Raw genomic sequence first — 24432 nt, 5'->3', positions numbered from 1 at the left:
AATTGATATGCAGAAGTTGAATGCCTAAGAAAGTGTTTTAGTTTTGGTTTGGTTCTTTTTCAATTAGCTTAAATTATTTAAAGTGAATAAATCTACTGCAGTGATTTAGTTTCTTTTAATAGATTCTCATGGCACAAAACAAATTAGGTCAAGAGCAACCATTGGATCAGTACAACCCCTGATGGTGTTCTCAAAGTGAAAACATGTTAGGGAAGTTCAGGATTTGCTGTCACTGTGATTCTAAAAACAGATAAATGGTACTAACAAACAAAAAGTAATTCAACCTCTCCAAAGTCACACTTATTTTCCTATCAGAACTAAACATCTTTTTCTATTGAAATATTTTATAGTAAAAAAAAAAGGGAGACGTGAATAATAGAATACCCATCTGCTCACTTTCCGGGTGAGCTCTGTTGAATATGGTAATCAGGCTTTATAAGAGTACATTTTTTATTCTTGAAAAGCAACAATGTCATATTGTGATCAAGCTAAATTTGCCTATGACACATTCAAGGCGTTAAGTAACTTCATAGTGATTATAAAGTTGTGCCAAGACAAAGACTTCATCAGCCTCAGTCTGACACTTCCCTCTGACTGTGGACCACATTCATTTTCCTTTTGAACATTCCCTATCACTCAGAGAGGGCGAGAGTGTTCTTTCAAATTCATCTGAGTTGTGCGTCCCCCCACCCCCCGACCCCTACCGCGGCCGTGAGGTCCAACTCTACGGCTCTATCTATCTATCTACTTGATGCCCACTTTACTGAGCACTATGACTGTTTATCTCATATTCGCAAACAAAGGAGGAAAGTTCCCACACCCTAGGCTGATTATGTCCCTCAAGAAATGCTGACATACCTGCAAGAAGAGAAAGACCAAGAAGGAAAGATTGACTCCTCCTGACTGCTGGTCTCTCTGTACTTGCTGTCTGTGACTCAGTGATGGGAGAAGTAAACATTCTCAATTCATCCTGACCTGAACTGAATTTTTTGAGCACCAAAATAAATGTGTATAGATATTTATATTATGTGTCTCCACAAATATATACCCCTCATGGGTCTTTGCCATGAAAATATTTATTTTACTGTTATCAGAAAACTTTTATGTCCCTATTTTTTCACAAATGTTGATGTCTTTAGCTAGTTTTCTCTAAGCAAGTCTTAAATTTAAAAATGTGTCTCTTCATAAGAGAGGGGAGTAGGGGGGAAGCGGGAGGGAGAGAGGAATGGGAGGGAGAATACAAGGGATGGGCTAACAATTGAGATGTAATATGAAGAAATTAATAAAAAACAAAAAAAATATGTCTCTCCTTTCCTCTCCCTTCCCTCCCCTCCCCTCCCTTCTTCTCCCCTCCCCTATCCTCTCTACTTTTCTCACAAAAAAAGTGTAATCCAGCAGAGCTGCAGAGGTATACATGCACTCTGAGAAGAGCAAAACTGAAAGAGGGACTCTTGAAGTATCAAAGGATATTGAGACAAAGTAGAACATTTGAGAAGATTTTTAAATTCAAATGCAACCGAAATTACTCTTTTGTAGAAACCTATGCTTACACCATTTTTACTCTGCTCATTAATCTAGCCCAGCTCAACGATATCTTATCTAGTTGTTTCTTTGAAAATGTCTCTTTAGGATGACACACTCTGTCAGGCTTACTCATGCTAGCTAGAACCACCTGCCCAGACTTCATTACAAGGTCATTTTTCTCGATGGCTAAATGTAAGAGGAAATGCTAGCCCTTAGAATGAAACAGGGGAAGCTAGCGCCTTGTTAATTAAGAAATAGAGAATAAAATTATGATCTATTATGCTTCAGTGAGAATTAGAGTAAAAAATCTGAATATTTCAGTTAGTGTACATAGTAAGAATTGGTTTAATATTAAAGTTATGCAGAAGACTTTATTCATTTTGTTATGGACTAGATGTAGGATTCAGGCAATGTTATGAATGATGCCTTTCAGCAATACTACATATAAAAGAGTTTTTCCACACAACTGAAGGTGAACTCTGATGTTGTCTATGGCAAATGTACGGTTAATTTTATGAAACTGTCACTGAAAATTTGATCAGATTTTTTGTACCTGCTGATACATTTGTGCATTTATTTGTCTGCCTAACTTTGAATTCCGCTGTGCAACTTGTAAGTTATAAAGCAAAGAGATGCATCCTATTTCAAACACTGTAGACTGCTGGATTTGCTTCTATTCTCTTTACCTTTTTCTTCAGTGGGCTTAGGGCTTCAGTGTGACCTAGAAGTGGTTTTTCTCTGGCATTGTTTACTGTTGTAATGCTATGGAGAAGATTATCATCTTTGCCTCAGCATCTCCTCGTCATTTAAACAAAAATCAGCTTTTTCTAGTACCCACGTTTTATAAGTTGAATGGCCAAGTGTTGGCTTAGAAATGTTATTTTTAGAGGGAACAGTATTAAAAATGAGTAAAATATATAAATGTCATGCTAAGCTTGACTTTTCACACAGGAACACAAGTCTACTGAAAACCAAATTACAGTAATTTAACCCTTTTTGTTCATTCTGGCTTCTCCTGTTTCTTTGAGTCAGTGATCAGAAGGTGAGGTTTTCAAAGACCCCCATTAAAATGGTTCAGTGATTTACTCATGGCCAAAGGACATCCCCAGGGTGTTTGGCCCTGTGAATTCCCTGAGGCTCAAACCTCTTTCTTTCAGATAACTGGAATTTTAAATCATCCACAAAATAATGTTAATACTAATATTTATTTGATTTATCAGTCATTAATTATACAATGATAATATTTCTATTAAAACATTGTTTTAATGAAAATATAATTGCATTCCTTTCCTACTTCCATCCCCCTCAACCCTCCCAATTTCTTTCTCTCTAATCGATCCCAGCCCCAACCCTATCTTTTGACTGCCTATATCACACCTGAGCAATAACACTATCCTAGACATGCTAACTAAAAAGGTGATAATATGTTTCTTACTATATGTTTAAGCAATTTTGTGAGTTTCTTGGTTGTCGTTGTTAGTCTAAACATTTCTAAAATCTAATTCAATCAATTGAAAAACTGAAAACTGGTATAGAAAGTGTATCCATTAGTGGCCTCGGGGATCAATTTTCCTTTTCTCCACAGAATACAAATGTGCCACAAAGGGCAAGAAAGTCAGTCTAATGGACATTAAGAGACAAGTTCACACTGAAAATCTTCACTTTAACCAGATACACAATTAAGTTTCTTATTCTAGTAGCTTATAATTTCTGCTATTTAAGCATTCGAGATGAGAACAGACATGGTTCAATCCCATTTTTAATTTATTTAGAAAGTAATAAGAAATAAAATAACTGGAGATTAGAGTCAGTTTTTGGACAGCTGGTATTTAAATAAGGATAAGAAAAATAATAGGGTAAAAAAAAAAAAAAAAAAACTACTGTTGTTATACTGAGCCAAAGTTCTTCTGTGTCTTGGAGTAATTTCAATTGAGTTGTAATTCAAACTCATATGGAGCTTACAATGCACCTTCAACATAGCTTTTTAAAGTCTATAGGAACTGTCAGGAGCAGAAAGATTGCCTCACAGTAATGAGTGTTGAATTGAACTATGCTTTTTGATGTTTTACTTTCTGAATTGAATTGTTAGACAAGATTAATTGCACACAGTGAGAGTTTTAAATGAATAACTGTGTAAAGCATTAAGTTCCTCTCTGTGCCACTTGGGGAAAAATAGCTGGAAGGTTTAAATGAATAAATGTATTTAATGCACAAAATGCCTGGGCTAATTTCAAAATTCCTGTACGAACATCCTTATTGAAAATAGAAACCCACTTTATTCATCTGTCTTGGTTATATTGCTCTGGTTGAAGTAATTTAATATTCCTGCTTTCCACTAATCTTCTAGTTCAACAGAAGTAAACAATGGCTTTCATAAATTAAAAATACACTCTTCTGAACATGCTTATAAGATTAAAAAAAACAGGGCTGTAAACATTTATGACTGAAGCAAACTAGATTGTTCAAATCCTGCCATGATGCATCGTGTATATCAATATGGCACTGATATCAGTTAGAATGCAAACAAGACTTTAAATGATGTGCCCCTTCATTTCAGCTGGAGAAGCCGCTTCACACCATCTGCCTATCAGATGGTTAGGAACCAGGACTGCGTATTAATGCCACATGTTCGATTTTCCTCCTTCTTGTAATGGTTAGATTCATATTGCTAATAGCTGTGCATGAGCACTGTCGATGAAATTTCTGTGACCGTGGAGTGATGAGATATTTATAAGCCGCCTGTCTCCCTGAATAATCAAGGGGAGAGAATGCCAGACATAAATAACCTAACAATTCCAGAATATTAATAATAACTACCCTTGACCATAATTTCTTGCATGTTTAAACTTGTTTCTTCTCGGTTAGAGTAAGCAGCGTGGACTAATAAATAGCGGGTCATATGGAATATTTGAATACTTACCATCTCTTCAATGTAACATGACTTTTCAACCATTAGGTTTCGAAAATGCATTTTATATGGAATTCAGTGTAAAAGTAGACAGCATATCAAACATTTGGAAGTCATCTTGATGTCTTTGAAACCAAAGATCAAAGATTGGACTTTTCAAGTTAATGAGCAAACAAACAGATCAGAGAAAGGGTTTGACAGCAATATGTCTTCTTTATTGATATTTATAATCTACAGTTGTAATCTTCTACTTATAACTAAGGGCACTAACTTATTTGAAATAAATATAATGAGATACTTACTCATTTGAAAAAGAGTGATCAGGGTTATTTAATGGCATTTGAAAAAAAATTTAAAGGCTATCTAATGAAAGTTGAAAGCAGAAAATAATTGCCCTCTTTGCAAAGAGGATATTTTTAAATGCAAACAATGTATGTGTCCATTCCAAAAGTTAGACCCATGTAGTTGTATCTGAAATAGCAAGGACTTCCTATCACTACAGCACACAGACTTCAGATTCAATGATTATATGATAAATTTGATCCAGGTGGAGGGCTGAGTCAAAAGATGTGCCAAGATAGCCAAACAGCTACATTCTAAAACCTTTGACAGTGGTTTAGCATCTTGAGTGGATGAAATCTAAGGCTAATTATATTTTACTGTAAAAAATCATTCATTCATTTGTCCATCTTAAGTTGCCTACCTATATTATTTTTGATGCAATCATTTTGCATTTCAACTACTTGGCTCGGCTGTTATGTCTCGTTTTATACATAGGTAATTTGAGTTTATATTTCCCTGCTGATTTTTAAACATTCATTTTTGAAAGTTCATTTAAATGACATTCCACATGGTTAATCATAATTTGTTATAAAACAGATACATTGTATAAATTTAATCATTAAATTTTCAGCAAATATTTTTATAGAATTTAAAATATTTCTTATAGTATATTAAAGAAATCTTGTGAGTCCCCCACAATTTTTTTTGCAAGATACTGCATTGGCTAGATCTGCAAAAGAAAATTAGTTGGTTTGTTTGGGAAGAGTTAAACACAGTGGTAACGTGAAAATTAAAACTCTTTGGGGTAAAGCATGGATGCTGAGGAAGGAAAAGTTTTCATGAGTCTGAGGCAGAACAGAAGTGGGGCCTGTGTAAATACCTCTATAGAGGGGGTTAAGGAGAAAGATGGATATTAAGGATTACTGGCATTTCCACCAGAGAATAATTTTTTACCTTGTAAAAGATGTTGCAACGTGAATTCTTGGTGTTGTATAAATCATTTATTTCCTCCTCTTTTCTTTTAAAAGGAAGTTAATTAGTGAACAACATATACAACGCAACCTCTATCTGAGGCTACAAAGAGATTAAAACTATGCTTTCACTAGAGACAATGAGGTTCAGGGGATTTGAGAATTACCTTGGAGATTTGAAAGAAGAAGGTCAGTGCAAGGTAAAGGGAATATAATGAACACAACAGGCTGCCAAATGGCTCGTGATCTTCTCAAATTTTAGGCACAAAGTACCTATGGAGTGCCATGTTTTACATGAGATTTACGATCCCTTGTGTATTCACATATAATATAATACAAATATAGAGTGTTCGTGTACTTTTATTAACATGATCAGAATCACTGTTGTGTGTGTTTATATATTAATATATAAACATATTTTTAAAAATTTTAGTTTTAAAGGTTTGTTCACTTTATATCCCTATTGTACCCCCCTCCTCCTGGTCCACCCTTCCTTATCCCTCTCCCCCTCCAGGAGTCCTCAGAAAGGGGGAGCCCTTCTCCCCTGACATCTGACCCCAGGGCTATCTGTATCCTCTTTCTCTGTGGCCTGGGAAGGTTCCACTACCATGGGGAAGTGATCCACAAATGGGCACCAGAGTCCATGTCAAAAGTAGTCCCTACTCCCCATATAATGAGACCTACAGGGAGACTGTGCCGTATATATCCCACATCTGAGCAGAGGGTCTAGGTCCAAACCATGCCTGGTCCTTAGTTGTTTTATTAGTCACTGAAGCACCCACCTCCTCCGCCTGGATTTGTTGGCTCCATTCATCTTCTTGTGGAGCTCCTGTTCCCTCCAGGTGCTTACGTCTACCAACTCTTGCATAAGGCTCCCTGTGCTCCTCCTGGAAGTTTTGCTGTGCGTCTCTGCATCTGCTTCAACCCCCTGTGGGTGGAGGCTTTCAGAGGACATCTATGATAGGCACCCTTCCTGTTCTATCTCCTCAGCTGCTTCCCATGTCTATTCTATTTGCCCTTAAGAGTGAGAAATAAGCATCTCCCTAGGACTATCCTTGTTATTTAGCTTCTTTAGGTCTGTGTATTGTAGTGTGGGTATTCTTAGTATTTGGCTAATATCTGATTATAATTTGAGTATATACCATGTGTATTTACTGGGTCTGGATTTCCTCACTCATGATGAATTTCTAATTCCTTCCAGGTGCTTGCAAAAATTCAAGATTTCCTTGTTTTTAATAGCTGAGCAGTATTTCATTGTGGAAATGTATCAAAGTTTCTTTATCTATTCTTCAGTTAAGGGACATCGAGGTAGTTTCCAGATTCTGGTTATTATGAATAAAGCTGCTAAAAAGTAGTTGAGTAGATGTCCTTGGTGTATGGTGAAGCATCTTTCTGGTATATGCACAGGAGAGGGTCTTGAAGTAGAACTATTCCCCATTTTCAGAGAAAGTGCTAGATTGATTTCCAAAGTGATTGTACAAGTTTGCACTCGCACCAGCAATGGAGGAGTGCTCCCCTTTCTATACCTCTTTCTCCAGCATATGCTGTCACTTGAGTTATTGATCTTGACCATTCCAATAGGTGTAAGATGTAATCTCAGAGTCATTTTGATTTGCATTTCCATGATGACTAGGGACATTGAGCAGTTCTTTAAATTTTTCTCAGCCATTTGATATTCTTTTGTTGAGAGTTCCATATTTAGCTCTGTACCTCATTTTTTAATTGGATTATTTGGTTTGTTGGTGGTATTTTTTTTTTGAGGTTTTTAAAAATATATATTTTGGATATTAGCCCTTGGTCAGATGTGAGATTGGTGAAGATCTTTTCCAGTCTATAAGCTATCATTTTGTTCTGTTGGTTGGCAGTGTCCTTTGCCTTACAGAAACTTTTCAGTTTCATGAGGTCCTATTTATTAAATGTCAATTATAGAACCTGAGCTATTTGCATTCTGTTCAGAAAGTTGTCTCTTATGCCAATGAGCTCAAGGTTTTTCCCCACTTTTTTCTTAATAGATTTAGTGTGTCTGATTTTATGTTGAGATCTTTAATCCACTTGAACTTTAGTTTTGTGCAAGATAATAAATAAGGGGTCTATTTGAAGTTTTCTACATGAAACATCCAGTGAGACCAGCACCATTTGTTGAAGATATTATCTTTTTTCCATTGTATGGTTTTGGCTTCTTTGTCAAAAATCAAGTGTCCATAGGTATGTGGGTTTATTTCTGGTTCTCAATTTAATTCCGTTGATCAACCAACCTATTTCTATGCCAGTACCAAACCATTTTTATTACTGTTGCTCTATAGTACAGCTTGAGATCAGGGATGGAGATACCTCCAGAAGATCTTTTACTGTATAGCATTTGCTTAGCTATATGATGTTTTTTTGTTTTGTTTTTCCATATGAAGTTGAGAATGGTTCTTTCAAGCTCTGTAAATAATTATGTTGACATTTTGAAGGGAATTCCTTGACTATGTAGATTACTTTTGGTAATATGGTCATTTTTACTATGTTAATTTTACCAACCCATGAACATGGGCGATCTTTCCATCTTCTGGTATCTTCTTGTATTTTTTTTTTTTTAAGAGACTTGAAGTTATTTTTTCATACACGTTTTTTACTTGCTTGTTTAGAGTTATACCCAGGTACTTTATGTTTTCTTGGTGGCCTTTGTGAAGAGTGTTGTTCCCCTAATTTCTTTCTCAACCTGTTTGTCTTTTGTATAAAGGAAGGCTAGTGACTTTTTCATGTGAATTTTGTATCCAGTCACTTTGCTGAAGGTGCTTATCAGCTGTAGGAGTTCCTTGGTAGAATTTGTGGGGGTCATTTATGAATATTTTCATATCATCTGTGACCTCTTCCTTTCCAATTTGTACTCCGTTGATCTCCTTTAGTTGTCTTTTTGCTCTAGCTACGACTTCAAGTACGACATTGAAGAGATACGGAGAGAGTGGGCAGCCTTGTCTTGTCCCATATTTCAGTGGAATTGATTTAAGTTTCTCTCCATTTAGTTTGACTGTTATAGTTTTCTTGTGGTTGTCTAGCTGATCTAGTTTAAGAATTACTTTAGTTTGGCTGTTGACTCTGCGTGCATCTATTCAGGACCAGAGAGTTTATTTTTGTAATTAAGCTTAGTTGTTTAGGGATAAGATGTTTTTAGAAACTTCTTCATGGAGATAGCTTCAAATGTGGCGAAAAAAAAAAATGCCACTGGGAAGAATTCTGCCTAAAAAAGGGCAAGCTGGATGCCGGCATAGTCGGCGATCAAACTCTGCTAAGACAGCATAAGCAAGTCCTCAATAGCTCCTGCCTCACAAATATGTCTATCAGATATATTGGGCCAGAAGACTGGAGAAGATGCTCCAATGTTACAGAAAGTTTTGGGTGACTCTTCAGGTAGCAAATTGTCTCTGTCATCTTCTTATTTGGAAAGCTACTAACCTGAAATCCCGGCATACTCAGGTAATCAAGTTTATTTCTTCTCAAGTCTCTGATTGAGTTGAAGACCAGGTAGCTTAGTTTTACAATGAAGCTTACTTGTTTAGGGGTTAAGATGGTTTTAAGTCTAGATAGATGTTTTAAGTTGATAATGACAAGATGTGATGGAAATTGATTTACATTCAGAATTTTAGACGCACCAAGGTAGGAAAGATTTTTTCTTTAAGGCTGTAAAATACAAATAACCAAAACACTAAGAATGTAACATTAATATAATTCCTGATTGGTCATGGTTCTTCTTGCTATAGGTAGTTTATTGTATATATATGTAATAATATAAATGTATATTAAAAAATAAAAAATATGAAAAAACATGTTTTATATCTAGATAGCTATTTTAAGTTGATAATGATGATATATGATAGATATTGATATGCATTCAGAATTTTAGATGCACCAAGATAGGAAAGGTGTTTTCTTCAAAGCTGTCAAATACAAATAGCCAAACCACCAAGAATGTAACATTCATATGATTCCTGATTGTTTCATGGTTGTTCTTGCTATAGGTAGTTTAATTTATATATGTGTAATGATATAAATGTACATGTAAAAAATAAAAACAAAATGACTTTAGAATTCAGTGACAGGTTACAGTAACCAACGTGGTAACATTTGTTGTAAGTGTGCCAAGAATCTATGCAGATTTTCTTGATAGTATGACCTAAGGATGTAGCCATAATACCTCCATCCCTTAAGCCAATCATTTTCTCTCATAAAAAAAAAAAAAAAGATATCAAAGCTTTGTATTGCTTTTCTCAGGTTACACACAAGGATTGCAAGATGGCTTATGCAGTTTTAAAATTGTAATATTCAAGTGCAGAACTTCAGACTCTGTGCAGAACACAGAGTCCCTGATTCAGAACTTCAGTTGTATATAATGTAGTTATATGCTTGATTTGAAAGCTCCAACATACTTGGAAGGCAGATTCATGTCCAAATGGGATGAGGGTTCCCCACTAAGTCAGTCCAACTTGTTATAGATTTGAGTGAAGGAAAGTGATATAGTCCATTGGGTAGCTGAAATTAATCTGTTCTAGGGGATGTTATCACATGGATTGTCAGGGACATGAGCTCCAATAACCTTAATGACCATGTAAAGTATTCATTTTGATTCTAACAGTAGACATTGAGTGATATGATCATGCATTCATTTTCTATGACCATGCTGACTACTATGTGAGAAAAAGATTACAGGTGGGGAAAGCAAAGGTTGTTAATTAATAATGCATGGTGAGCAAGTCATGTGCACATGTCATGCTCAAGTTCACATATATGTATTTACTGCACTTTTAGTTTTCTCCTCTAGCACAAATTGAACTCTGTGGCTTATAAAACAGAAGAACAGGTCACAAGGCTGGATGGACAAGGGACTAGGGGCTGGATCTGTAAAGATATGGCAGAGAGGAATGAATATGACTATAACTACATTGTATAATTTTTTCTTTTTAGAATCCATAGCCTCTTTTTCAAAAATTGTTATTATGTGCATATATGTGTATTTATAAGTATATATATATATATATATATATATATATATATATATATATATATATATATATATATTCCTAAATTCTACCTGCTCAGTCGGTATAATGTTTCTTGTATGCATGCTGTTAGATAATCCACTGGTGTGCTTTTCCTGGAAAAAGACTATTTAAAAGAATGCATTGTAGGACTTTAGGGAATAAGACATAGAGTGTGAAGTTAATTGTGATACACACACCTTTTGGAGTTCTATTAGAATTGGAAAACTTGGAAAAAATATCAACCAAATTTATAACAATGTAATATAATAACAAGACTGGAAACAGTTATGGCAAATCATGGATAAGGTAAATATGAGTGATCTAGAATAAGGGAGTAGGTAACCTATGTTGCCTACTGAAAGTTAACACTTAGACCTTTCTTATTGAGGAACGAAGATGTACAACTGGTATGGTCTGTACTGAATGTGATGTGATATTCTTTATATCATTTTCTCTCCTGACTATTATATTTCCTGTTTAGGCTCAGTTTGGTTTTACAGAAGAAGAAACTGTTCTCAAAAAGATCCATTGGTTTTCCCAGGAACAGTTTCTGAGAAGTTATGTATGTGTTATTTGGAGTTTTTGGCTATTTTGTAATTGTATCTTCAGTCTTTATATTTTGAATGCAATTACTAGATTTTCCTGAGGCTAAAGCCAAGCCATAGAGCTGATAAGAGACATATATTGCAGACAAGTAAACACCAGGAAATAGAGGAAAGGGACAAATGAGATGTTCACATTTGTCAAAAGGCAAAAATCAAGGGAAAAGATTTTTCTGGGAAACACAGGGAGGATTTAAAGAGAACAGGAAAGAAAATGTTCTGAAACATCTTTGAAGGAAATGAGTAATTGAGGAGAAAATTCAATCATAGGAAGATGAGAGAATCTGTTCAAGTTGGGACTTAAAAGGCAGCAAATGCTTGTGAAAAACACAGATGGAGTCTTTGAATTCAGATCCGCGCCTTTTAAGGAGCGGTTATGAGTTTTTCAAGTGAAGATCTGACCTGCAGATCTTACTGCATTAGGGGGAAGTGGTCAAGGCCTCTTCACACTGATCTGAAGAGAAGGTGGAGTCTCGTACGCACTGACTAGACTATGTAGCTAAGATTTCCACCAGGAAAGAGTCCCATATAACTCTCTGAGCAGCCACTCTTTGCTGTGGTAGCTCGGAGTAATGATTAGCGGGGAGGAAATGAAAAAGAGATGCTTTTCTCCTCTGTACTGGCTGGGAGTGGAAATAAATCACACAGATAAATTCAGAAGGCTGGAGCACAGTCATTCGAACTTCAAAACCAGCTGTGTGAAAAGAACATGGATGCAGGGAATCAAACACTTTCCTTCCATGGACTGTAAAGTTTCTAGAATTAGCAGATATCATTCATGTTTCAGGTGGTGGTGTGGTAGGGGTGCCAGGCTACAATGAGTTAACCTGGAAAAAGTTGACACATTGAGAAAATAATAAATCTTCTGCTCAAAAATTGTCTTTTTGCTATTTCTATAATTGTACCTCAGGTAAGTGGTTTTTGCATTCTGATCTTCCAAGAGTTGGCCCCAAATTCTACTTCTTGTGTCATATCTATTATTATCTCCTATTCCATAAACAACCAGAGTGTATAAGACAAAGAAGGGAGAGCGATAATCCTGAGCCTAAATATAGCAGTATAGACCTTGCATTGTAATACATAATCTGTAAAACAAGGGTAATTGTGATCACAACACTCTTGGGTCACTGAGATCAGTACTTATATTAATTAGTAAAAGCAAATCATTTACTGAACTAATTTTGTAATTTATTTTTCTTAAAAATAGAGTGCTGACTTTCACACGTACTCTGGTGCCTCATATTTGACCAAGTCCCCTGAATGGGGAGACCTGGTGGCACTCAGAGGAAGGATCGCAGGCTACCAAGAAGAGACTTCATACCCTATGAGCATATACAGGGGGAGGAAGTCCCCCTCAGTTACAGTCATAGGGGAGGGGAGTAAGGGGAAAATGGGAGGGAGGGAGGAATGGGAGGATACAAGGGAGGGGATAACCATTGAGATGTAATATGAATAAATTAATAAAAAATTAAAAAAGATAAATTCTACATAAAAGAAGAAAATAGAGTGCTGCAGTTATTTAGCTATACAGCATGTGGCCCTAGCCAGTGAATAGCTCATCACCTCAGAAGGAAACCAGATGCACAGGCAAAAGCGCATAGTGCAATATATACTGTGCACCAATAAAGGAATGTAAACATGGTCCTTATAGACAGAAGCAAGCAGGCATCATCATCATCTCCCAGGAACAATGCACATCAGTCCTCTAAAATATGAATAGATTTTCACTAGAGGATGGGCAGTTGTGGAAGGGAGTCACAGATAGAAGAAGAGGAAGGGTGCTGCAGGTTGTGTGAAAAATGGTGATCTATGTAGAACAGAGTGAGGGTGGTGTGCTGCTGTAAGGAGACTTTGTAATTCACCTACAGTTCCGCTTCCTTCTGGGCACGTTAGAGGGTACTCAGCATGGAATGGGGCGTTCAGACTGTATGTCCACATTTTCGCTCCTATGTAATGTGTGAATTACATCTCTGCTAACATCTTTGAGAGTTTGACAAGCATTTATTTACACAAATGTGCCAATGCTGCATTGGTAGGTTTTTGAACAGAAATATATTATCAGTATTACATGAAGGAATCTGATAATCTAAATATGTTTGCATGTGTTTTAAGAAAAGACACGGAATATTATTTTTTTAAAAGGCTGAATTTGCATTACTTTGTTTTTAATTTATTTTGAAGGGCTGACTGCAGCTGCTGCAGCTGCTGCAGCTGCTACCAATGCAGCTATTGCTGAAGCAATGAAGGTGAAGAAAATAAAATTAGAAGCTATGAGCAACTATCATGCCAGTAACAACCAACATGGAGCAGATTCTGAAAACGGGGATATGAATTCAAGTGTTGGTAAGTCTGATGTTCCCGAACACTCTTCACATTCAGTTTCCTTAGAATTATTTCCTACTCCAGAAAAAAAAAATTCCTGGCTCCACATTCATGGAGTGAGTACTTTAAGATCAAGAGAAGAGTATACTTTAAGTCTTCATTTTGTCTCTCTATTACATATACCAAGAAGACGTCAATGTTATAATTTTTAACACAGGACAAATATTACAAGTACAATACACCTTACAAGTAATGAATTTATATATTTCCTAATGCAAATGGTTTTAAAAATCAAAATTATAAAATGGTGAGTGTAGATAATCTGACAGAAATAATATGTGTATGTGTGTATATCCAACCCTACATATCCTTTTAAAAAGCATTTAGTAGGTTTACTATCAAGTAAGACATTCAATACTATGAACAGCAGAGTTTTACGTATTACCTTTCATCATTCATATGGGGTGCCTCTCAGGGCCATTGTGGATACCTGGATCTGTGGATGATGCATAATATCATATATGCATTGTTATATTCATACATGTAATATAACTTATTTTATATATAGGCATTTCATATATTGGAAACAATAACTAATAATAAAATATAACAATTTCAAAACATACTGTTCTAAGAGCTACTTAGAGCCCTTACTTTTCCGGTATATAACATAACTGATCTCAGGCAATGCAAAGTTAGGCCAAATATATAAACAATGGCTTAAAATCTCAGTTCAGAAGACTGTTTACCACACGCAACTAAGAGTACACAAAGCTAAACTGTGGCTGGGATGACCACAAACTGAAACTTTATTTTGTTGCCAGCAATGTGGATTATTTTTTTGTAATTCTTTCTATCCACAACCATTACCATGGTATCTCCCATTTGAAAAGAGTATTATGGAGTTCTCATGATCAGCTGGCTTTTCTTCTGTTACCTTTCAATCAAACCAAGTGAAACATTTTTACCCTCCCAGATGTATCACTTGGCTTGTGAAATGCAGCTTTGAATGTGGGTTATTTTATTTTTACCAATGGAATATTTGTTATCCCGGTGTTAATGTGGCAAAATATTTATTCTGTTACTATACTGTAGTATTTTTAAAGTACATAATTAGTGCTCAAAATATAATTTTGCAAGAGAAAATTACATTCTGCAAAAGACATGTATGTTACCCTGTCCAACAAGGCTTAACAGAATACAGAAGTTTACCACAATCCAATACATTGCTCTTTCCCTGAGCATTTTAATATACTTTCTTAAGTTAATCAATAGTTCTCTGCTTTCCACCCTTTAAGCTGTAGTTATGGACACTTGATGATATATTATGAATTTCAATAATTAATCATTCATTGCAGTTCTTCATGAACACATCCTGGGCAGTAAGTGATTTGAAACGTATATACAAAAACATATTTCTCCATGAAGGTAAAGAGACACTTCTGACATGCAAATGAGAAGAACAGAATTTCTCAGCAGAACCTCCCAAGGGCAACTGAAACTACCACACCTTAACCTGAGAGTAGCTAGCTGGTGGTGGCCATTCCCGGAGCAGAGAAAACATGGAGGACCACCCGAAGAGAAGATACCACAAGCCATCTCAGGAATCTACTGGCACTTGCACTACTTGAGATACTAGAAAGAAAGCTGAGAAAGCAGAGAATTGTTTAGTTCATATTCATACATTACTAGACTTTAAGTCTCCTCAATATTGATGCAAAATGAAAGACTCACAATTCTCTCTCTTTTTTAGAACTGGTAAGTGTAGAAGGGCTTAAAGTGAAACCCTTTTTGCTTTGGCTTCTGAAATCGAGCCACTTTCAACAGTTATAAAGTAAGTGATAGTGCTTACCTGGGACGGAGATACCAAGCTCACAAAAGGTGGTAATTCCAGGGCAAGACTAGTCCAGAATGTTGAACTCCAACATTCTGACCATTGAAATTTCCCAAACGCTGGAAACTTTTGTCTGCATCATTTGTTTAGTGTCGGAACTGTATTCATGTCTTCTTACATAAAAAAGTCTACTCATCAATTATAGTAATTATTCCAAATGGTTTTTCCACTTGATTATTTTCAAATTTTCAGAGTAGACTTTCAATGCAGTTCATGCCTGGTAGTAGATGTTTGAAGAGAGGAATCATTGGGACAATATGACACTTTTAAAGGGGTATAGTCTAAAGAAACAATCACTTAATACTCCTAGGAGCTGAGCAGCAGTTAGATTTTCAGAAACCAATACGCAGAACTTAAAAAGCAAATGACTCACAATTAAGCATTAACCTGTATTTCATAGTTTTAGTATAATAACAATTTACCTACTGACCAAATTACAACTCCCTTTAATTATTTAGGTGCTTTCGCTATTATCATGTCTTAAACTATAAATAACTTAAATATCTCATTTTATTATGATTGGGAAGTAACTTTTCCCCTATTAGTTGGTAGCTCAAGTATTAAAAGACTAGCATGAGTTATCTTACATTTTTTTGGACCAAGAGGAGGGCTTACTTGTGCTTCCTTCGACCACGTCCCGTGGATGGGGAGGCACGGTGGCACTCAGAGGAAGGATAGCAGGCTACCAAGAAGAGACTTGATACCCTATGAGCATATACAGGAGGAGGAGGTCCCCCTCAGTCACAGTCATAGGGGAGAGGAGTAAGGGGAAAATGGGAGGGAGGGAGGAATGGGAAGATACAAGAGATGGGATAACAATTGAGATGTAATATGAATAAATTAATAAAATATATTAAAAAAGAAATATTTATAGGTGAAGGACACATATCGTTTATATTGTGGCCTCTTTAGCTGAGTTAGGGAGGACTTCTGTTCTCATTTTTCTTCTATTCTCAACATTTGGCTGTTGTATAAGAACTTGAAATTCCTATTGTCCCTCATGAAAAACACTACTCTTGTATATTTATTTAGAAAGCATAGGCAGTTAGTTTTAGCTAGGAAGAAGGTAGGAGTGAAGGGTGAAAAAACCTGCAGAAGGTCAGAGTGAAGTCTGCCGAGATCAAAGCAGTTGCTGACCTGAGCAGTTTTTGTGGCTTCAGGCTTCTACGAAGACAATTCCTGCTTCTTTGAAACCCTCAATAACAATTTGATTATGACTTTGAAACGTTGTGCAGACCTTCAGAGCTTAATAGCTCAAGCCCACTGGAAAATGCCACTGTGTGATAATTACAATGTGTGTACCCAGCATTTTGTATATTATTCATTGTGTCTGTTTCTCACGTTGTTTATTTGAAGTTTGGAATTACTTTTACTGTTGCAGTTCTCTTAAAAAGTCCTTCACAAAAAGTACTTTCTTCCCGTCATTACGGCAGCTTCCCTTTCGCCTTCCTTTGTCTTGAGGAGGTGGTGCTTCTGAAGCCAGAGAGTGTCAGAAAACTTAGATGCATTCACGGTGCACTTTACTAAATGTCTGAGCTCACCTCATTCATTGTAAAAACACAAAACTGATCGAATACAAACCCAGTACACAAGGGCCACATACACACACTCTAATGGGAAGGAGTATCCTACAGCAGTAATGGACATGCGCTTTGCTCTGCGAGTATCGGTCACTGCGAAGTGGCAAAGACGAAAAACTGAAGAATTTTGATTCTAGAAAGAATCCCGAGACCCTCAAGCCCATGCTTCAGAATTCGAATTCACTGGTTCTTTTTTTTTTCATTCTGCCTACCAGCAAACATGTTGCAGCAGTGACATCCTTCACAGGGGTGAAACTTAGACTTGATGTATTGCTACTACTTAGCCACGAACGTACCCAGTGACATGTCTAGCATCAACTCATTATGTCGCCTCCCTATGGCTTTTGTTCACTCGCCTCACAATTTAAAGCATACATTTTAGGCTTTCCTTTATGGCGGCATGTTTTCAGTTTGTTATTGGTAAATATATCCCAGTGGCCCAGGAAAAAAAAAGATTTTGTTTCTCTTTGATTTGGCTGTATTTGGCTGGGTCCTAAAAATTAACCAGTAAAAAAAAAGAGAGAGAGAGAGAGAGAGAGAGAGTGTGTGTTTTGGAAAATTTTGATGTTGACAAATAATTATTTTGCATGACCAATTTTAAATGATAACCTTGAGGCCACATCTTTCCTAGAGTGTCATGACAGTAGGAATTGGTGAGGAACTAAGGAGAGGTCTTAGTGAGGCATCAGCTTGCTGAGTGAAATATATGGCCACATCGCCAGTCTCCTCCATCTACAATCAATTGGATTCTTTTAGTTTAATATTTACTTGCTAAGATGAGATGCTAGTCTGCATGGTGATAAACAGTCTGCTCCTGGCATCTGAAGGTGACCTGTCAGTTCATATGGACAAATCTCCTGCTTACTGAAATGTACAAAATAAATCATTAAAGCAGGCAGGTGCTCATTCCCAGATTTAAATCACCATAGATTTATGATTTGAATTAATGCTTCATTTGGCCATAGAAATAGATACTGAGACAAATGATATGCACTGGTTTGGGTTTCCATACTGTAGCCATCCTGATATTGATTACTGAGATGTCTAGGCAATCTCTTGTTTATATCAAGTACTATCAGTGACAGGTTGCCTGATATGAGCTACGTTCTAGATAAGAAGGAAAAATGTCCTGGATTCTTTTTAGTGGCAATGCTCTCCACAGACTGTAGACCAGATAAATGACTATTTTTTCTCCTTTAACAACTGATCTGCATAACCAGCTTAAAAATTCTGCTTACAAATTGGAACTGGAATATTGGTAAGACAAAATTTAAAACCAGTGAACTCAAGGTCAATTTGACAGCATCCGTAACTGTTTTTTTTTTTTTTTTTTAAAAAGTCTGTTTATCTTTTCTTTTGGCATTATGCTCGTCTTTGAGGATACTAAATTAATCACAATTTGTTTAGTCTAAATAAAGGATCCTTAATTTTACTTCTAGTTTTGAAATGCTATCTAAATATTGACATAAAAAGCATCTCTCAGAGCATCTCTGTTATCTAAATAAATACATGCTAAACCTAGTGTCTACTCCTCCCTTTGGTAAAGAGAGCCAGAAACACACTTTTGAAACATACATGCATTAAATATTATTCTAAAGGAAAAAGTTTTGTGAGGCTTTATTTACTAAGATTTGAGAAAATAAAACATTCTTCTCTCAACGTTTTATTTATGGAAAACACTATGTACACAGTTTAGAAAATACTCAGAGGATTTGAGAGGGACCTTTGCCAGTGGCTAATATCTGACTCATGGAACTGGTAAACAGCTATCAACAATAGTAGAGTTCTGGCTTCGTAGGAAATGAGTTCATATCTATTCAAAATGTGATCTCAAAACAGATGTCCCAAGAAAATCTCATTGTTTAAACTATAGCCATAACCCCCTAACTGCTGTTATTATTTCAAGGAAGTGAAGTCATCCCACTTCAGTACTTTGTCTTTCTGAACTCTGTGGCATATAGGCAAGCCGGTGCTAGTTCAGTAAACGACAAAGCTGGACAAATGTGATTTGTCTGGAGTACAGGGTTCTTTAAAAATTCTTCTCAAACTCAAAATAGTTAAAAGGATACACGAGTTTCAAGTAAAAAAAAGTAAGCACCTGAGTTGGGTTGAGACTGTGTTCCTCAGCCTTTCTCCCCTGTTTACTTTTCCTGTCCTCCACCAACAAAACATATTTGGTGAAAAAAGAAAAGGCCAAGCACAGAGGGAGACAAACTGTCTAGCTGACCATTGCCTTACATTGAAACAAGAAAAGTCACCTTGGGTGCATCTTGCAGATACAGAATGATTTACTCCAAAGCCCTTTTCTTTCTTCTAGCATGCATGCCTATTTTGAGAGAAAATAGTGAGTTTTGTATTTTCAGGAAAAAAGTCTTGGAGAGCCAGAGACAGCAAATAAAAGGAAACTGAGAGCCAGGCCGCCACGCAGAGCTCTGCAGTTGCACATTGGATCCTGCCTTGGCAATGCTAATGAACCTCAAATCCTTCCTATAATTAGATGAGGGAATTGCTTATATTTTCAAACAGATGATGCTGCTGTAATGAAACGATTGACAGGGAATTTAAGAGTGTCTACAGTAGTCATTTGGTTTCTGTTATAAAAAAAAAAAGTTTAAAAAGAAGATTGGCTTTAGACATAGGTCCTAAGAGAGGCAGTAATTTACATACCATGCTATGACAGGTGTCTTTGTATAGTAAGAAACAGAGTGGAAGACGAGAGAAATGATGGGCAGGTATGGCAATTTTTTTGGGGAGGGGTGTCCTGTGCTTAGTCTGCTTAGGTTCTTTAAAAGGGGCCGAGACTCAAGAGATGGATCCGGATTGAGTGCACAGCTGTAACTGCTGATGAGCTAATTGCTCCTTATCTCTCAGCCCCATTCATCTTCATTTTTTACCAATTACTGAGAATTATCTGTGTTCTCAGTTGGATATGAGAGTTAATCCTTTTTGGTTAAGCTGGCAGTACTGTGAGCAGATTCCAAATCGGAGGGTGAAAAAGCCAAAGCAAGCTTGCTCTAAAAATGTCTCCAGTTCAATTACAGTATCACTGGTTCATAAGACATGTGCTGTTGTTTAACAGATTAAATGTGGATTTTCTGTCTTAAACTTCAACAACTTTTCTAATAATAATTCGGAAGTGCCTTCTTCTTGCCTGATGGGTAGGATTAAATAATATTACTAGTTAGGGTCTAGTCAACAAGGGTAGAGACAAGACTACCCCCAAAGGTTTAACTAATTACAACATTCAGAATGCAGACTACTGAAAACCAAGGACGGTCAGCTTACGTGTAAAACTTTTAAGGCATGCTTTTATTCCTTGTGTCCTTATACATGGTCAAGAAAGGACGCCCAACCTTAAACCTTTCATGGATGTCACATTAGTGTACTAACAGAAAGCAACACAAGCATCTCTTAAAAGTGGAGTAGCTGCCATGCCTTGTAATTCAATTGATTGTGAATAGGCCATATGGTTGACATCCTTGCCTATGCAGAGGATGTCTTCATACCCTGACATCGAAGACAAAGTCTTTCACCCCATCACTGGAAACAAAGAAAGGGACTAAGTTTCTTTTTCATGAATTCTGATGCTTTGATAAATATTTCATATCTCTAGCATTGTTCTGTACTAAATGTCTGAGACAATGTGGCAAATATAATAAACAACTCACTTAAGTTGAAATCCCAAAAGAAACTTGCTGTAACATGAAGACATCTTATATGTTATGACCATGGAAGAGCCTCCCGATATATTCACAAAATAACACGGGAGAATACATAAGACCTATCTTCTACTGAGATAATGCCAATAATGATTGCAGCTAATTAGATAGTTTTTTTTTTTTAAACACTGGCCTTTCTTTCAATAGAAAGGTTCATTCTGGTTTGTTAAATCTTCTTGACTTTTGAGGACTCAATAGAAGATAAAATATAAAGAGGCATTCTTTGAATGAGTTCAAAATGAGAACCCAAGACCAACTTACAGGTCTCAACAAAGACACTGGTGAATAGAGTGCTGTGTATCTATTTAAAGATACGTAATCATTACATAATGATGGATCAGCGTGGACAATATTCAATCTTTCCTTGATGCTGTGCCTCTCCTCTCTTAATGTGTGGCAGAGGCTGGATAAGAGATCATATCGTTTTATCACGGGAAAATTTAAGGTTGTCTAAAAAGATGGTTTAAGATTAGCTTAGTTAAATGTTGCATAAGCACTGCAAGCCAATAAGCATATGGCATTGTGTGTGCTTCTTAGATCTCTCAGGAAAGTAAGAGAGATAGCATCATTATCTTAATTCTTGTTTTAAATCTTTGCTGTTATTATTTTGTTAAATAATGGAAGTATCTGTGTTCATATTAGTTGACTGAAGAGGAAATTGGCTTCTGCACTAGGACACATTTTCTTTAATAATACTTAAGATATATTCCTATATCTCTTCTTGTATGTTAAAAATCATACTATAATTAATAATTTGCACTAATTTCTTATATGACCTACTAAATATATTCCTTGGTGCATATAAGCAAAGTCTTATGTTTATCCAATGTTTTCCCATATCTAGAAAACACTGTCAATGTGTCTAGACAGTTCAAAAATATTATTATAGAATATGCAATATTTTTTGTTTCACTATCAATAGTGTTTGTAAATAATGCCTGAGTACTAAAGGAAACCTAACAATTGAAGCGCAAAGAAATCAATTAAATATAATATTTCACTCTACATTAACTGTATACTTGTGAAACCGATGACTGTAGTATATGGTGAAGTGAATGAGTTATATGGTAGATGTCATCACATTTCATAAGATTAGGCAAAATTCTATCAAGTAAAGTCATATATGACCAACATAGTATCTGTTCATTTTGTGACATTAAAACAAACTTAAAATATAAAGAATATCCAGATAAAGTACCTTTGTATAAAATATTCTAGGTCACGTTCAACACTTTTATGATCAGAACTTTTATTAGATTCATTAACATGTTCCACTACTTACTTGCCTTTCTTTACTTTTGACTTATGATATCCAATGTGTAGTTAAAATAAGCCCTCGACTATATGCTATGTAAACATTACAATGCTGAATGACACCTATTTTCAAACAGGTTATGAACTCCTAGTGTTAGTTAATGTATTGTTTGAGATGACCCTAGGGTTTGCTCGACATTTTTAAAGTTGCTCACACAAGTTTTGCTCATTGCACCTGCCACCAGACTTAGCATTTCACATTTTTTCATTGCTCTGATTCTTTCTGAAGCGTTCAAGCACTCAAAAATTGTACAAAGTCACTTGAGTGAACTGTGCATTTTCCAACCTAATGCAAAGTAGTGTAACCAAAGGATTTGTAAATAATACAGTAGTTGACATAAATGTCTAAAACTGTCAGCTTACCTAAAATGAAATAATGTGGCAGACATAGTTTTACATGCTCTTGATGCTCCCACCCCTCCCCTTCTCTCAAACCTGGATAGTTTGAAAAATAAGAAAGAATGGAGGATTTAAATATGGTTTTCTTTAACAGCAGGTCATAATGGAAACAGAGACCCTTATATTTCAGTGCTGAGAGAATTACCAGTTTGATAATGATTAGGAGTGTTGTTATTAAAACAGTATGTGCAGTTCATTTTCAACAGTTTTGAATTAGAGTCTGCACTAATGAAACGGATACGGTTTCCTTCACAAAGGGCAGATCTGGTAGTTAATATCGCTGCAGCAGTGCCTTGCAGGCCAGGCCTTTAGCTCTATTTGTATTTCACAGCATGATAAGCAAAGAGTGTTGATTTTCAAGGATCCTGCTGATGAAAGGTAATGGCATTATTACATCTTTATCTCAAAAGCAGAACTGAGTGGTAAAGGATTTTTTTTTTTGCCCGCCGCTGCACAAAAGATTTCTTGGTTAGAAAGCCTTTTTTATTTCTTTACATCGTTTTAGTCTTGGAAATGATATGTTATTATTTAATGTCTGCACAGCAAGCTTGAAAGCACCTAATAGCGAATGGATTGGAAGTGAAGTACCTCCTGTTCGCAGATATGGATCTTCTCAGTCACACGCTGTACCAGCTGTCATCCCAGCCATACTGCTGTGATTTAATTAGTCTGTTTATGTCCTTTCTAATAATATTTCCATCTCTATGAAAGGGCAAATGCGATGGGGACTTTTTCCCTTTCTAGTTCCACAGACTGAAGAATGTGGCCTACATCTGATATGTGGAGAAGCAGGATTGAATCACCATTCCTGCCACTTCAAGCTGTTGATAAATCGTTGAGCCAAAAAGTGTACTTTATTCCTTGGGGTCATTTGTAGGATGGTAGCCATATCTGCATAGGGACAAAGAACAGCAGACAAGTGTACTCGAGTACATACCTTTGTCACATATATCATACATTTTATGTTTATGCATGATGACATGTATACACTAAAGTTAATATATATATATATATTAATTTTCATCAATCCTGTGTATGTCTTAATAGCATGATTTAAAATATATATCTGATTTTGATTAAAGTTCAACATTTTAGGATTCCTCAGAGAAGTTTTTCATTTTGTTAGGTAGAAATTTCTTATGAAGTAATGCATTTTAAATTTAATCTGTATGATAAAACAAGCTTTGGTCTTTGGATAAAAGCAATCTCATAAAAGATATTGCGTCTTAGGTTTTCAAAGAGAAACATCTCTTTGTGATTTTCATAACATATTTGATGATTTTGTGATATCTACTTTAGCATATGTATTTAACTTAGAAATGGAATGTATTTTGTTCCAAACAATAAACTACATATTTTAGTTAAGTATTTGTAATTTGATGGGTGAATAAAAGGAAATGTGTTGCCATTTAATATAATGTGGTGATTAGTAATTCGTTTCCAGACACTATGACATTTGAGTAATTCAACTTGTTTCAGAGCTCTGGCCTTGGAAACATCATTGCTGTTCCTGTTGCCTCAGGATTCTATGACTACACAACATTTCAGGAGACATGATTGAGGGGAAAAAAATCAATTTTTAAAACTAAATTTTGTTTTAATTTCACTCATATTTGACTTAAGTTTCTGTCTACAGCATTAGAGCTATGTGTTTCTTCTACGTTGTAGAAATGGACCTATTCCACTCCACTATATTTTAAATTCTAAACTTATGTTACAATTCCTAATAAATAATTTAGCTAGAGTTTTTCTATTTTTATCTTTTACTTTAGGTTTCATATCTCAATTATATTTTTGAGAGACATCTATCTATAAATACATGATCTATTAGCTAACATAAGTGCAATGTTCCACATCTATATATTAAGAAAAATTAAAAGTCCTAATCTGGTTAAA

At 35.8% G+C, this 24432-nt stretch overlaps 1 protein-coding gene across 2 annotated transcripts in view; it reads left to right on the top strand.

Annotated features, from left to right (window-relative positions):
- Positions 1-24432, top strand: part of Dach1 (dachshund family transcription factor 1) — a 393427-nt gene that overhangs the window by 197212 nt on the left and 171783 nt on the right. For both annotated transcript variants that reach the window (XM_051160903.1, XM_051160902.1), the window contains exon 3: positions 13490-13651. In XM_051160903.1, coding sequence (XP_051016860.1) covers positions 13490-13651 — 162 coding nt within the window. The remainder of the gene's footprint in view (positions 1-13489; positions 13652-24432) is intronic.

This window comes from Acomys russatus, chromosome 18 (assembly GCF_903995435.1).
Source record: "Acomys russatus chromosome 18, mAcoRus1.1, whole genome shotgun sequence".
NCBI lineage: Eukaryota > Metazoa > Chordata > Mammalia > Rodentia > Muridae > Acomys > Acomys russatus.
The sequence above is the reverse complement of the archived record's forward strand: the minus strand, read 5'-3'. Positions and strand labels throughout refer to the sequence as shown.